The sequence below is a fragment of the Saimiri boliviensis genome, chromosome 9, assembly GCF_048565385.1.
Source record: "Saimiri boliviensis isolate mSaiBol1 chromosome 9, mSaiBol1.pri, whole genome shotgun sequence".
NCBI classification, from domain to species: Eukaryota; Metazoa; Chordata; class Mammalia; order Primates; family Cebidae; genus Saimiri; species Saimiri boliviensis.
Window position 1 is genome coordinate 22,689,126 of NC_133457.1, and position 13,734 is coordinate 22,702,859.

General features: G+C 41.9%; 1 protein-coding gene across 10 annotated transcripts in view; it reads left to right on the top strand.

Annotated features, from left to right (window-relative positions):
• The window catches only part of SCHIP1 (schwannomin interacting protein 1), a 767,830-nt gene that overhangs the window by 618,340 nt on the left and 135,756 nt on the right, over positions 1 to 13,734 (top strand). The window contains exon 1 of one of the 10 annotated variants that reach the window (XM_074405580.1): positions 13,588 to 13,656. The exons of the other annotated variants lie outside the window; for them this stretch is intronic. Within the exon in view, the coding sequence (XP_074261681.1) occupies positions 13,603 to 13,656 (54 nt within the window). The 5' untranslated portion in view covers positions 13,588 to 13,602. Of the gene's footprint in view, positions 1 to 13,587; positions 13,657 to 13,734 lie in introns of those variants that run through there. 10 annotated transcript variants of the gene reach the window in all.

The following is a 13,734-nucleotide window of genomic DNA, read 5'->3' on the forward strand; positions in this document are numbered from 1 at the left end:
GAGCCCAGGAGTTCAAGACTAGCCTAAGCAATATGATAAAACCACATCTTCACGTGCACACACACACACACACACACAATACGAAAAATTAGTGGCATGGTGGTGCACTACTGTAGTCCCAACTACTGGAAGAAGGGAAATGTGTGCAACTGTAGTCCCAGCTATTGGTAGGGTGGAGGTTGGGGGTATGGGAACAGCTGAGGTGGGAGGATCATTTGAGCCAGAGAAGGTCAAGGCTGCAGTGAGCTGCGATTGTGCCACTGCACTCAGCCTGGGCAACAGAGTGACCAGAGTGAGACCCCCATTCCAAAAGAAAAAAAAAAAAAAAAGCAACAAAAGCTAATTTCCTACTTCCAGAATAAGAAAAGTGAAGAGAGAACCATTTTAGATGGAGTTGGGGAAAAGCTGTGAATTTCCACTGGGAAAACCCCATCTCCTTGCCATTGCTACAGATATGTGTTCATGGTGCTCCCAGCTCCCATCCTGCACTAGGTCGAGCCTTAGATTGCTGGGCATTGTGTGCAACATTTCCCAGAGAGCCATGCAGGACGCTTTGATTTATTCAGTGCTTATTCTTGAAGGTCATTGTGAATCATTAACCAGAATGCAACAGAGCAGGAGGTCGCAAGTCATAGAGGCTCCACGGCTTGCACACAGCCTGTTTCAGCAAACTTAATTTTTAAGGTTTTAATGTAGATATAATTGAGAAGATAAATTGAACACATATGCATGTACTAATAAAGGTATTCTTTGGAGTCAGCAAATATTCACATCCTATTAAACATCAATGAATGTTATATAGTATAATAAAGTGGAAAGGTCTTAGAAGATTATTTGTAGGCTATTAGTTATGAGTGTAATTTTAAAACATAATCAGTAACAATTAGCAAAATTGATAATACTGGATGTACAGTGGTTTCCACTCACTAGTACAAGTAATACTAGCAATAATTCTATAAAGTAATATCAGTTGAAAATTAAACCTCTTCCAAGTTCTTTGTTTATCCTTATGGGAGTTCTTGTTTATCAGATCACTGGGGCATCACTTCACTAAAACTATTTCCTGATATTCATAAAAAGTATTGACATCATATACTAAATTTAGAAGTCTACTTATAGAGTCGAATAAAGTTATAAGATTACTTCAATATGCTTTGTCCAAGCAGATGCACTGGTCAAAAAGCCAAACATACACACACACACACACACACACACACACACACACACACAGACACACATATACATATATATATATACATATACATGTATATAATCTATATCTTTAACTTTTCAATTTTAATTTTTTGGGTACATAGTAGGTGTATAGCCCAATATATTTAGAAGCTGGGACTACTAGGACTTGGTATCCAGTATCAGGTCCCCTAGAAGCAGAGCTAGAGATAGGGATTTGGATGCTGATACTTTGTTGAGTGACAAACTGGTAAGAAAGTGAGAGAAGCAGGATAGAGAGGAAGGAAATGCCAGGTAGGACGTGGAATCAGATAGTCTATCCTTGGCCTGATGAAAGCAGAGGAATAAATTTCACCATAGAGGACAGCTGTGCATCCTTCACAGCTAAACACTCACAGCAGCTGGGGGTAGGGTGGGTCATATACAGCTGCCAGGAACCTGAATCTGCTTGGAGCACTAACAGCATTAACCACATTTTGTGATGGGGTGGGGGGGGGGGTGGAGGGAGACAAGGATGGCTCCCAAATTTGTGACAGAACAACTGAATAGCTTCTTGTATATAACAGCAATGCTCCCCTCCTAATATCAACAAGCTACGATTTTAGAAGAAATATTAAAAGACTCTTCATTTTTAAAAAATTCCTTTTAGCTTTTACTTTTCTAGGTTAAAAATAACAACTCTTTGACATAATTGTGTGGGATCAATTTTCCATTAAAAACCCATACTTTTTTTTGGTTAAATATTGCTCTTTTAGATCTTTTCCATTTAGTCTGCGTCCTGTTGAAAATAGATACAAACTGGTTCTCGTACTCTAATGATCGAAGATTCACCTACAATTCCAATATTATGTTAGCGTTTTATTTTAAAAGTATGTATGCATTGTTCTTGTGCATTCATCCTTTAGTCCAGGGGTCAGCACACTGTGGCCAAGGGGCCAAATCCAGCCTGTCATCCGTTCTCCTATGGCCTGGGAGCTACAAGGTTTTACATTTTTAAAAGGTTGCTTTAACAAAATGATAAAGCATATGCAACAGAGACCATATGACTCACAAAGCCAAAAATATTTACTATTTAATCTTTCACAGAAAAAGTTTGCCAACCTGTCCTTCAGTCTGTCATGACCCCATAGTGTGCTGATGCAGTCTATATTGAGAAAGAAAATCTGATACTCAAAAACTTCAAATTAGTGGATGATTTATGGAACTATAAAATTATTTTTTATAAGGGATTCATCACAGAACTTATAGAAATTAATTCCAGCTCTTCTGAGCAATTATTTCTTAATGCAATTCTTTAACAAATTTTAGAATCATTCATTGAAGTAAAATAAATATGCATAAGTTTTCCTCTGTTTTGTGAAAATATTACCAGGTGATATGGTTTGAATCTGTGTCCCCACCCAAATCTCATGTTGAATTGTAATCCCCAATGTTGGATGTGAGACCTAGTGGGAGGTGATTGAATCCTAGGGGTGGATACTTAATGAATGGTTTAGCACCATCCCCTGGGGCTGTTCTCGTGATGGTGAGTTGTCACAAGATCTGGCTATTCAAAAGTATGTAGCATCCTCCCCCACTCTCCCTCCCCCATAACCCCAGGCACAGGTATGTCTCCTCTTTTTGCTTTGGCCATGTAAAATGTGCCTGCTTCCCCTTCACCTTCTGTCATGATTGTAAGTTTCCTGAGGCCTCCCCAGAAGCAGGGTACAAGCTGCTATGCTACTGTACAGCCTACAGAACTGTGAGCCAATTAAACCTCTCTTCTTTATAGTGGTGCAAGAATGGACTAATACACCACCAATCTTGTGATTACTGCAAAGAAACTAAAAAATACAAATAGATACAAAGGTAAGAAATCATTCACAATCTTACCATCCATAGTTAACTTCTGTTAACATTCCACTATGTTTTCTTTCTAAGAATATAACCATTTAATTTTTTAAAATGTGATCATGTTGTATGTATAATATTATACCCTCTTTAATTCACTGTATTAGTCTGTTCTTGTATGGCTATAAAGAAATACCTGAGACTGGGTGACTTAAAAGAGTTTTAATTGGCTCACAGTTCTGCAGGCTGTATAGGAAGGATGACAGCATCTGCTTCTGAGGAGGCTTCAGGGAGCTTTTATTTATGACAGAAGGCAAAGTGGGAGTGAGGTGTCTCACATGGTGAAAGCAGGAGCAAGAGAGACCAGGGGGAGATGTGCTGCACACCTTTAAACAACCAGCTGTCTTGAGAATCACTATCATGAGAACAGCACCAAGGGGATGGTGCTAACCCATTCCTAAGAAATCCACCCCATGATCCAGCCACCTCCCAGCAGGCCCCACCTCCAATGCTGGGGACTACAATTCAACATGATTTGGTAGGGATGCAGATCCAAACTGCATCATTTCACTTAATGTTATAATTTTCAAAAGCATCTTATTTGACTGCATTTATTTCCCAGAATTAATGTGTCACAATGCATGTACACATCTTTCTATTTTTTTTTTTTTTTGGACATTTGAGGTTGAAGCTAATTTTTTACTACTGTAAATGCCACAGTGAGCCTCTTCATGCATAAATCTATCTAGATCCTCATTTCTGTGTCCCTAAACTAGATTATTAGAAAAGTAACTATTGGCCGTTCCCTGCTTCTGCCCCCGCCTTCCTTACAAACTCATGCTTCTTCTCCTAGTTCTATATGAGCTAGAGTCCATTAAGACTAGGAACTTGGTCTTCTCTTCTCACTCCATATTTGTCTCAAGACCATGTCACCCAAGCCAAAGCTTTCAAATACCATCCATATGCTATGATTTCCATCTTTGTATCTTCAGCCCCAGATCTCTCTGCAAAGCTCCAAACTTACATAGGTAAATATCTACTTGTAATCTCCACTTGTATGTCTTATAACATCTTCGATATAGACTATCCAGAAAAGATTCGATATCTTTCTTGTTTCTTCTCCCCTACCAAAACCTCCGCCTCCTATTGCCCATTTCAGTAAAGTGATACCATCTTTCCACCAAGTTGCTTATGATACAAAACTGGAACCAATCAGTGACATTTCTCTTCTCTCCCTCACTACCCCCATCTATTTAGTCACTAGATCCTGTTGATTCCACTTCCTAAATGTCTTTAATATTTCTATTTCTTTCTGTCTTCCCCACCCTCATTGAAGCCACCATCAGAGAGTTTCAAAAATACCAATATGCTTTCACATTCCTTGAGTGGCTGCTAAGATAAAAATCTTAGTTGCAATCCCTCCTCACTCTCTACCTTTGGCTTGCCACTTTTTCCCTGTACTCTCTTACTCCAATCTAGTGGTTCCTTCCTTTTACTCCAATGTGCTAAGCTTCTTCCAGCCTCAAAACCTTTATTCAAGCCTTTATTCACCCTTTCCTCCCTCTTCAGCTGCTCAACCCATTTCCTGATACCTCCCCCAATACATGCACTAACCACATGTTCCTCTCTCAGCATCATGTGAGTCTACTTTTTGAGTATTTATTGAAAACCGTAATTTAAATTCTTGTGTATTTTTTTTCCCTGTAATGTCTGTTCCTCCACTAGACTGAAAACCCATTTGGAGAAAACAGGACCTATCTCTTTTACCACTTTATCCCTTATTGCCTAGCACATAGTAGGTATTCAATAAGTATATGCTGAATTAATAACAGGTTATGGAATATAAACTTCATAAAGATGTTTAAAACGTGTTATCAAATAGCATTCCAGAAAGTTTGTATTAGCCAATTTAGAAACCTACCAGCAGTATGTGAGAGTTCCTTTGATCACACCTATCCTGACACTGGGTATTAGAGTTTTAAGTAATTTTTAAATACTCTGGTGGGGAAAACATTACCTCGTTGTTATTGAAATTTCTTTCTTGATTATTGGTGAAGTTCAACGTTTTTCACATATTGATAGCCTTTCCTACATTGTCTGTGATTTAAAAATTCATGACATACTGCTTTTATTGAACCATTTTTGTTGGGATATTTTGGAAGTTTCTTTAGATTAATTATCTGTCCACTTGCAAAGCAATGCCAAACCTACTTAGCTTCATCTGAAGGCTTGGACAGATTTGAATAAATAAACCTGCTCCCAAAAGTTTATGTTTAGTCATTGCTGATTCCCCCTTACTTTGGATGGCTGTATGACTTTCCACGTAAACTAGGACACTTTTGAGAGTTAAGGAGGGTGCCATTACTAATTATGCCAGGACAACAGGTATAAAGTAGGACCATCTTGGCCAAGATGTACAGTCTTCCTGACTCTTTCATGTGCATGCAGACTTAGTACCGTGGAGTACTAAGTCTGCATAATATGCAGAAGAAATCTGGAGAAGAGATCCAAGTGGTGATCTAGGGATGAATTGAGGATGAAACCTGCTTTTCATTCTAAATTTTAATTTGGATGCTGTATTAGTCCATTTTCATGCTGCTGATAAAGACATGCCCGAGACTGGGCAATTTAAAAAAGAAAGAGGTTTATTGGACTTACAGTTCCCCATGACTGGGGAGACCTCACAATCATGGCAGCACGCAAGGAGGAATAAGTCACATCTTACGTGGACGGCAGCAGGCAAAAAGAGCTTGTGCAGAGAAAGTCCTGTTTTTGAAACCATCAGATCTCATGAGACCCATTCACTATCATGAGAACAACATGGGAAAGACCTGCCCTCATGATTCAGTCATCTCCCACTGGGTCCCTCCCACAACACATGGAAATTATGGGAGCTACAAGATAAAACTTGAGTGGGGACATAGAGGCAAAAAATATCATTCTGCCCTTGGCCCCTCCCAAATCTCATATCTTCACATTTCAAAACCAATCATGCCTTCCCAAAAGTCCCCCAAAGTCTCACCTCATTTCAGCATTAACTCATAAGTCCATAGTCCAAAGTATCATCTGAGACAAAGCAAGTCCCTTCCACCTATGAGCCTGTAAAATCAAAAGCAAGTTAGTTACTTCCTAGATACAATGGGGGAGGGGGAGGCGGGTACCGGCATTGGGTAAATACAGTCATTCCAAATGAGAAATGTTGGCCAAAACACAGGGGCTACAGGCCCCACTCAGTCTGAAATCCAGCAGGGCAGTCAAATCTTAAAGTTCCAAAATGATTTCCTTTTACTCCATGTCTCACATCCAGGTCACACTGATGTAGGAGGTGGATTCCCATGTTCTTAGGAAGCTCTGTCCCTGTGGCCTTACAGGGTACAGCCTCCCTCCCAGCTGCTTTCATGGGCTGTGGGTGAGTGTGGCTTTTCCAGGTGCACAATGCAAACTGTCAGTGGATGTACCATTCTGGGGTCTGGAAGATAGTGGTCCTCTTCTCACAGCTCTACTAGACAGTCACATCTGTATGGGGGCTCTGACCCCACATTTCCCTTCCACAGCGCCATAGCAGATGTTCTCCATGAGGGTCCTACCCTTGCAGCAAACTTCTGCCTGGGCATCCAAGCGTTTCCATACATCTTTCAAAATCTAGTTGGAGGTTTCCACACCCCAGTTCTTGACTTCTGTCAAGAACTCAACACCACAGACTCAACACCACATGGAAGCTGCCAAGGTTTGGGGCTTGCACCCTCTGAAGACATGGCCCAAGCTGTATGCTGGCCCTTTTTAGCCATGACTGGAGTGGCTGGGACATAGGGCACCAAGTCCCCAGGTTCCAAACAGCACAGGGACCCTTGACCCACAAAACCACTTTTCCCCCCAGGCTTCTAGGTCTGTGATAAGGGGGACCCATGAAGACCTGTGACCTGCCCTGGAGACTTTTTCCCCATTGTTTTGGGGATTAACATTTGGCTCTTTGTTACTTATGCAAATTTCCGTAGCCAGCTTGAACTTCTCCTCAGAAAATAGGTTTTTCTTTTCTACTGCATTTTCAGGCTGCAAATTTTCAAAACACTTATTGTCTGTTTCCCTTTTAAAATGTAATGCTTTTAACAGCACCTAAGTCACCTCTTGAATGCTTTGCTGCTTAGAAATTTCTTCTACCAGATACCCTAAATCATATCTTTCAAGTTCAAAGTTCCACAAGTCTCTAGGGCAGGGACAAAATGCCACCAGTCTCTTTGCTAAAAATGTAACATGGGTCACCTTTACTCCAGTTTCCAACAAGTTCCTCATCTCTATCTGAGACCACCTCGGCCTGGACTTAATGTTCGTATTGCTATCAGCATTTTGAGCAAAGCCACTCAACAAGTCTCTAGGAAGTTCCAAACTTTCCCATATTTTCCTGTCTTCTAATGAGCCTTTCAAACTGTTCCAACCTCTCTGCCTGTTCCCTAGTTCCAAAGTGGCTTCAACACTTTCAGGTACCTTTTCAGCAGTGCCCCACTCTACTGACACATATTTACTGTATTAGTCTGTTTTCATGCTGCTGACAAAGACATACCCAAGACTGTGCAATTTACAAAAGAAAGAGGTTTATTGGACTTACAGTTCCACATGGCTGAGGAGGCCTCACAATCATGACAGAAGGCATGAAAGAGCAAGTCACATCTTATGTGGATGCCAGCAGGCAAAAAGAGAGCTTGTGAGAGAAACTCCCATCTGTAAAACTATCAGATCTGGTAAGACCCATTCACTTTCACCAGAACAGCACAGGAATACCTGCCCCCATAATTCAGTTATCTCCCACCAGGTCCCTCCCACAACACATGGGAATTATGGGAGCTACAAGATGAGACTTGGATGGGGACACAGAGCTAAGCCATATTAGATGCCTTTGTGCTGTGTGGTTCACTGACTCAATGACTCAGCTCTGGAACTCCCTGTCACCCTTGGTGCCCCCTTCATTCATTTACCTCACCTGCTTGGGCCCTGGAGGCACCTAAGTTACAGCCCATGAAATTCTGGCAGTTTCTAAGGCTCAGATAATTTCATACAACTCTACTTTCATGAGGAAACCAGTGGCCCAGAGAGCTAGCTGCAGGATGGTCTTGCCCATAAACACAGAGCTAGTCAGGGGCAGAGCCAAGTCTCCTGAAGAGTTCTCTCCTGTCCCACCAAGCTACCTCCATTCCTCCTGCTGTGTGGCACGGACAATGCCAGTAGCTATTTTCTGACTTTATAAGGTTTCCAGAATTATGTCAAGACATGACCAAAACAGTCTTAACTTCCTAGAGTATCTTGTGAAAATGTTCCTCTTTGATAAGCAAAACACTTTAAAGTAGAAGGCATACAGTTTCAGAGACATTTCATCAGGGTCATGTATACATGGACTTCCATGCCTATGACTTATAATGCTTCCCTGACCTTTTGCAGTTGTCTACAAACTTCCCCAGCTTTTTCTAAATGCCCTTTTGTTCAATTTATTTCCTTCAATGAAGTTTAAAAAAAGTAAGTTCAGAGTTGCTTATAGACTTGCTTTTTTTTTTTTTTTTTTTTTGGAGACAGAGTCTTGCTCTGTCTGTCGCCTAGCCTGGAGTGCAGTGGCATGACCTCGGCTCACTCCAACCTCTTCCTCCGGTGTTCAAGCAATTCTCCTGCCTCAGCCTCCTGAGTAGCTGGGATTACAGGCGCCCACCACCACGCCCGACTAATTTTTGTATTTTTAGTAGAGACAGGATTTCACCATGTTGGACAGGCTGGTCTCGAACTCCTGACCTCGTGATCCACCCACCTCAGCCTCCCAAAGTTCTGGGATTACAGGCATGAGCCACTGCACCCAGCCCAGACTTGCATTTTCAAGAATTGCCAGGAACTTAAGGAAAGTAGAATATGGTGGTAAAAAAAAAAACTTCTGGGAAAATTAAAAAAACACTAGAATTTAGTTGAATTTTTGACATTGCTATCCAATCTGAGGAATGATTAGCAAAAGAACACCAACCTCCCTCTTCCAATTTGCCAAGAGAGCACATTTCCTACCAGTGGAATTCTTGCAGAGATTCTGTGTACTGTTATGCAGATTGTGCACTGCACAACTCCAGAGGACACCATTCACATTGCCATCTATGTGAATGGTGCCAAATGGTCCCCCCTGGCAGAGACCTACTGTATGGTTCATAACCCTGGCACTATACAGAGCACAATCTGTACAGCCACATGCTGAGGTCCTGACTGGCACCCTCTGTGTGACTTTTCTCTGATAAAGACACCATTCCTCTGCTTCCATTAGGGTTGCTTCATTTGCCAATGTCTACAGATAGTTCAGGATAATCTTCATTTCAAACATACATTCACCTGCTTTCTGTAAGCACTGTAGTATTTGTCAAGACATGTGTCCTGGTTTCAAGTTTGGAAAATAGGTCATTGGAGATATCTTTTAAGTGCATTTTGCCTATATTTTGCCATTTCATTTTTTTTTTTATTGAGGAAAATGTTGAAAACAAATATAATCTCATGGTTTGCTAGAAAATAAAAACATTTACTGTTAATTTTTTAAAGGAAATATTTTCATTAAAATATAGCTCTGTAAATGAAAGTGAAAAGAAAATGATTTTAAGTGTACATAGAATCCATTTCCAAAATATCTACACATATAGACTAGTAAGTTAAGATTAACCCACTGGCTCTTCAGAAATAAAAAAGAACTACCATGCACCCAAGAAGGCCAACCTGCCTAATAGAGATACTTGGTTTTTAATTAGTGGAAGAACCAACTTTATATCTGCCAACAAGGAAGGTGATGAAAAGATTCAGAGACATTGTTGTACTATATTTCTCAGAGTTTCTAGAATGAAATCCATAGTCTTCAGGCTGGGAGAAGCTTTTCAGTTCCCTCGTTACTTATTAATTTAATTAATTGCTACTATTTGCCAAACACTGTGATCATGTGTCTGGGCTCCTTCATGAGGAAACTGTGGTCATAAAGTTGGTTAGCAGTAAGGCCAGAAACAAACCCCAGATGTTCTGTATCCAGGACACTTTACCCCACAGTGCTGTTAAATATCTCCATGTAGTTATACTCAGGTGATGAAATAGGAGAACATCTGTGTACTGCATGTGACCTGCATGTAATTCATGTAATAAAGATGAAATACAACCCTTTGCCAGCCATTTCTTTATTACTCTAAATGCCACAATTTAAGGCTCAGTGTCAGGGCTAATAATTTAAGAATTAGTTCAGGAATTCTGCAAATAAATATTTTCCTATTCATACTCTTTGATTCAAATATTTCAATCATGTCCTTTCTTAAATGTTGCCTTTACAGATTAAAGTCCTACAAATAGCACTGACCCCTGAGGAATACGATCTTCTTACTCTTATCTTTGAGTATTAATCTACACAGTTTCCTATGGATGACAAAATAAATATCCTAATCTCCTGGTGGCTTTCTTTTTAAAGGATTTGTTTTTTGGGGTGGAACATATAGCACATAGTTCATAACAAGGTGAAACTGCATTTTTCGAAGTATCTGTACTCTTCCTTTACACAATTAAATCTCCCTACTTGCTAAATATTGCTGGACTTGGTGGTTGAGCACATGTGAGCAAAGGGGAACAGCTGTTCTTGCCAGATGCCGTCTTCACTGCACAGACATAAATACTGCCCAAGGAGCCTCTCTGCAGGGCAGACTGAGATCTAGCCTGAAGTTGCTGCAAGGAAACCCTTTCTGACATTTTTGCTTGGTAAATTCATCCATGAAATAATATGCAAGGGGCAATGCAAACAACTCAGGTTCAAATCCTGGCTCTGCCATCCACCTTACCAGCTTTTTGACACTGGCAAGTTACTTAACCTTACTGTCTTCAGCCTCGTCATCTGTAAGTGGGGATAATAGTAGTTTCTTCATAGGATCTTTGAGGATTACACAGATTAGATATTATCTTTAATAATTCCAGCAACAAATACCTGTTAAGCTCCTATTCCATTCCATGTGCTGTGAATGAGGGAAACTGTCCCTCTCTTCACGGAATTTAGAGTATTTTTTTCACACTAGAAGCCCTGACCCATCTAAGGGTTAGGAAGTCAATGCAGTAAAGTGTGACCAGATTTTGTTTTAAATGAATTAGAATACAATTTTACAAAATAAGTGTTTTATGAAACTTTCTTTCCCTTGCATATATTTTTATATGAATGTGTGGCCTATGTCTTGATATAAAATGTATTTCTCACCGTGAGTCTAGCAGAGAAGATGAGCAATTAAACAGCAACCTCGACACAGTGCATAAGATTGATGCAGGGAGTGTCATGGGCACACGCAATGTCACCTGACCCAGTAAGGGCAGGTACAGAGGATCAGGCAAGCCTTCCCTGAGAAAGTAACATTTAAGCTGAGACTTGAAGGATGAGAAAAAATTTACCAAAAGAAGTGGGGTGGAGGAGGAGAAGTAGTTCCTTTAAGAGCAGTGAGTAGCGCTGGGTAGGTAGAGGAGTAGTTAACGAAGCAAGAGATTTGTTCAGATTTGCATTTTAGGAAGGCCACTCTGGCTGCATGAAGAGAATGGGCAGGGATCAGTTGAGAAACTATTTAGTAATTTCAGGACACAGTGGCCTAGACTGGCGTGGGGACAGTGGGTATTGAAGAGGGACCTTTTCTTTAGGTAGAATTGACAGGACTTGTTGATTGATGGGGAAAAGTGCTGGAGCCAGAGCATGAAGGTGCTTATCCCACACCGCTGATGTCTAATTTACAAAGGTTTCAGGAGACACTAAGTCTCCAAGCCCCTAACTTGAAAAAATGTTCCTGTAAACAGGAAGACAGAATCTTTCAATCACTTTGCAAATCATCTCCCTATCCTGCTGGACATATCTGCAGGCTGTTGCTGGGCCTAGGAGTTGGCAGGGCTTTCTGTTCCAAAGTGGGAGGGCTCCTGGCAGGAGACGGAAGGCTGGAAACAGAAAGGAAACGGGGCTAGCCAGGCACCTTGCATGAAGAGAAAAGAAAAAAAAGGGAAACCTGGTATTTTCCCATCTGATCCAGAAATATCTGTTTGGAAAACAATTTAAAAGCACAGGTAATTCAGAGATGTTTATATTTGGCTTTGAAATGCCATGCATTTTTGGCAGTAGACTGACTTTCCCGAACATTTTTCTTAGGCCTTATTTTGCATTCCCTGAACATGGACCATCTGGGCAAAAGGGGGATGAGCCCAGAGCTCAGAGGGAGTCTGAGTGGGTGGCTTAGGAGGCCCTAACGTTCAAAACTTGGAACGAAACCACAAGTCTCCCTTATCACCCCAGGTAATCAGTACTTAAATGTCTACCTGTGTCCTGCCACAGAGCAGGGAGCTTTTTGTGATCTAAGCCATGCCAGGTCATATGGTGAACTGAAAAACAGCTATCTAATTCCCAGCATACCAATGTTTCCTACTCACATCTTCCAACTCACAGGTCCACCTCCACCCCGATGGAGTGGCAGGCAGGGCTTCACAGCAATCTCAAAATCAAACCATCTTTGGGGCACAAGACAGGCTATTTACAGATGTTATCGTAAAAGACATTTTAAGTCACCATCAGTACCCTGTATTTCACAAAAGAGCTGGCCAGACCAGAAGGCCCCTTTTCTTGTTATTCCTAAGATTTCTGCTTCCAGAGGAGTTGAAAGGTTAGATTATCTTCCCTAGCTCAGGTATACCTAGGACAGGAGAGTCGTGCCTCACAGAAATCACTTCAAAAAGGGTCTCAGCACCACATCCCACCGGCGCTTAGAAGAATCCTCAAGGTGGCAGCCACTCCCTACTTAGGAATCCCGTGCATTCCCCTTTTCTTCCATCTGAACTGTGCCACGCCAGGGAAATCATTTGGTCCCGGCTAGAATTCACTGGCAATAATTAGCAACAGGCCCAAATCTGGAAATTCAGAGAAACTGGTTCTCTCCAGTTTCTAACAGTTTATAAAATGTTATAAAATTAATATTTTTCATAATCTCCACAGAGAAAAGGGCATTTCCTAGTTTCTCACTTCTTACAGGTCAGAATGGTTGGCTCACAGGAAATCCTTAGTAGGCGCTCTGTGACGCATTCGTCTTTCCAAGTGTTGGTATTTTTCATTTCACAGAACCTTCTTCCAAAGGACGTGAGCTGCCAGACTCAGGCAGCCCGTGTGTTTTCGAAAACGCCAGCATAGGTTTCTTTGACTCAGGTACCTGAAATATTTAGGGAAGCAAAGGCAGCGGTGTGCCAGGGGCACCCTCACCTGATGTCTACCTCTTCCCCTCCTTTAAGGTCTCCTTGATTGGAGGTGGCGGAAAGAGTCTCTGGTGGCTCGCCCAACCCTTTAGAACAGATGCCCCCCTCCCCTGCCCCCGGCCCACTGCCAGACAGCAGTCCTCTCTCGCCCTTACCCTCCTTTCCCCATACACACCTCACCGAGGTCATCCTCAGTGTGCAGCCCAGAGGGGAAAGGAAACGCGAGCTAAAGCAACAGGTTCCACCCACAGTCTGAACTTGGAAGGCGATGCGGCGGCGGCGGGGCGGCTGGAGCTGCGCGGTGGAGGGAGAGGAAGCGGCGAGGAGGAAGGTGGAAGGGAAATGGTGGTGCACGACCACCGAGCACACGTCTCTCGGGCTCCCACATGGGCTTGTGTCTGTGCGTGTGTGAGGGGAGGGAGGTCCTTCACAGGGTCACTCGGGCACTTCCGCGTGGAATAGGAGGCGCCAGGC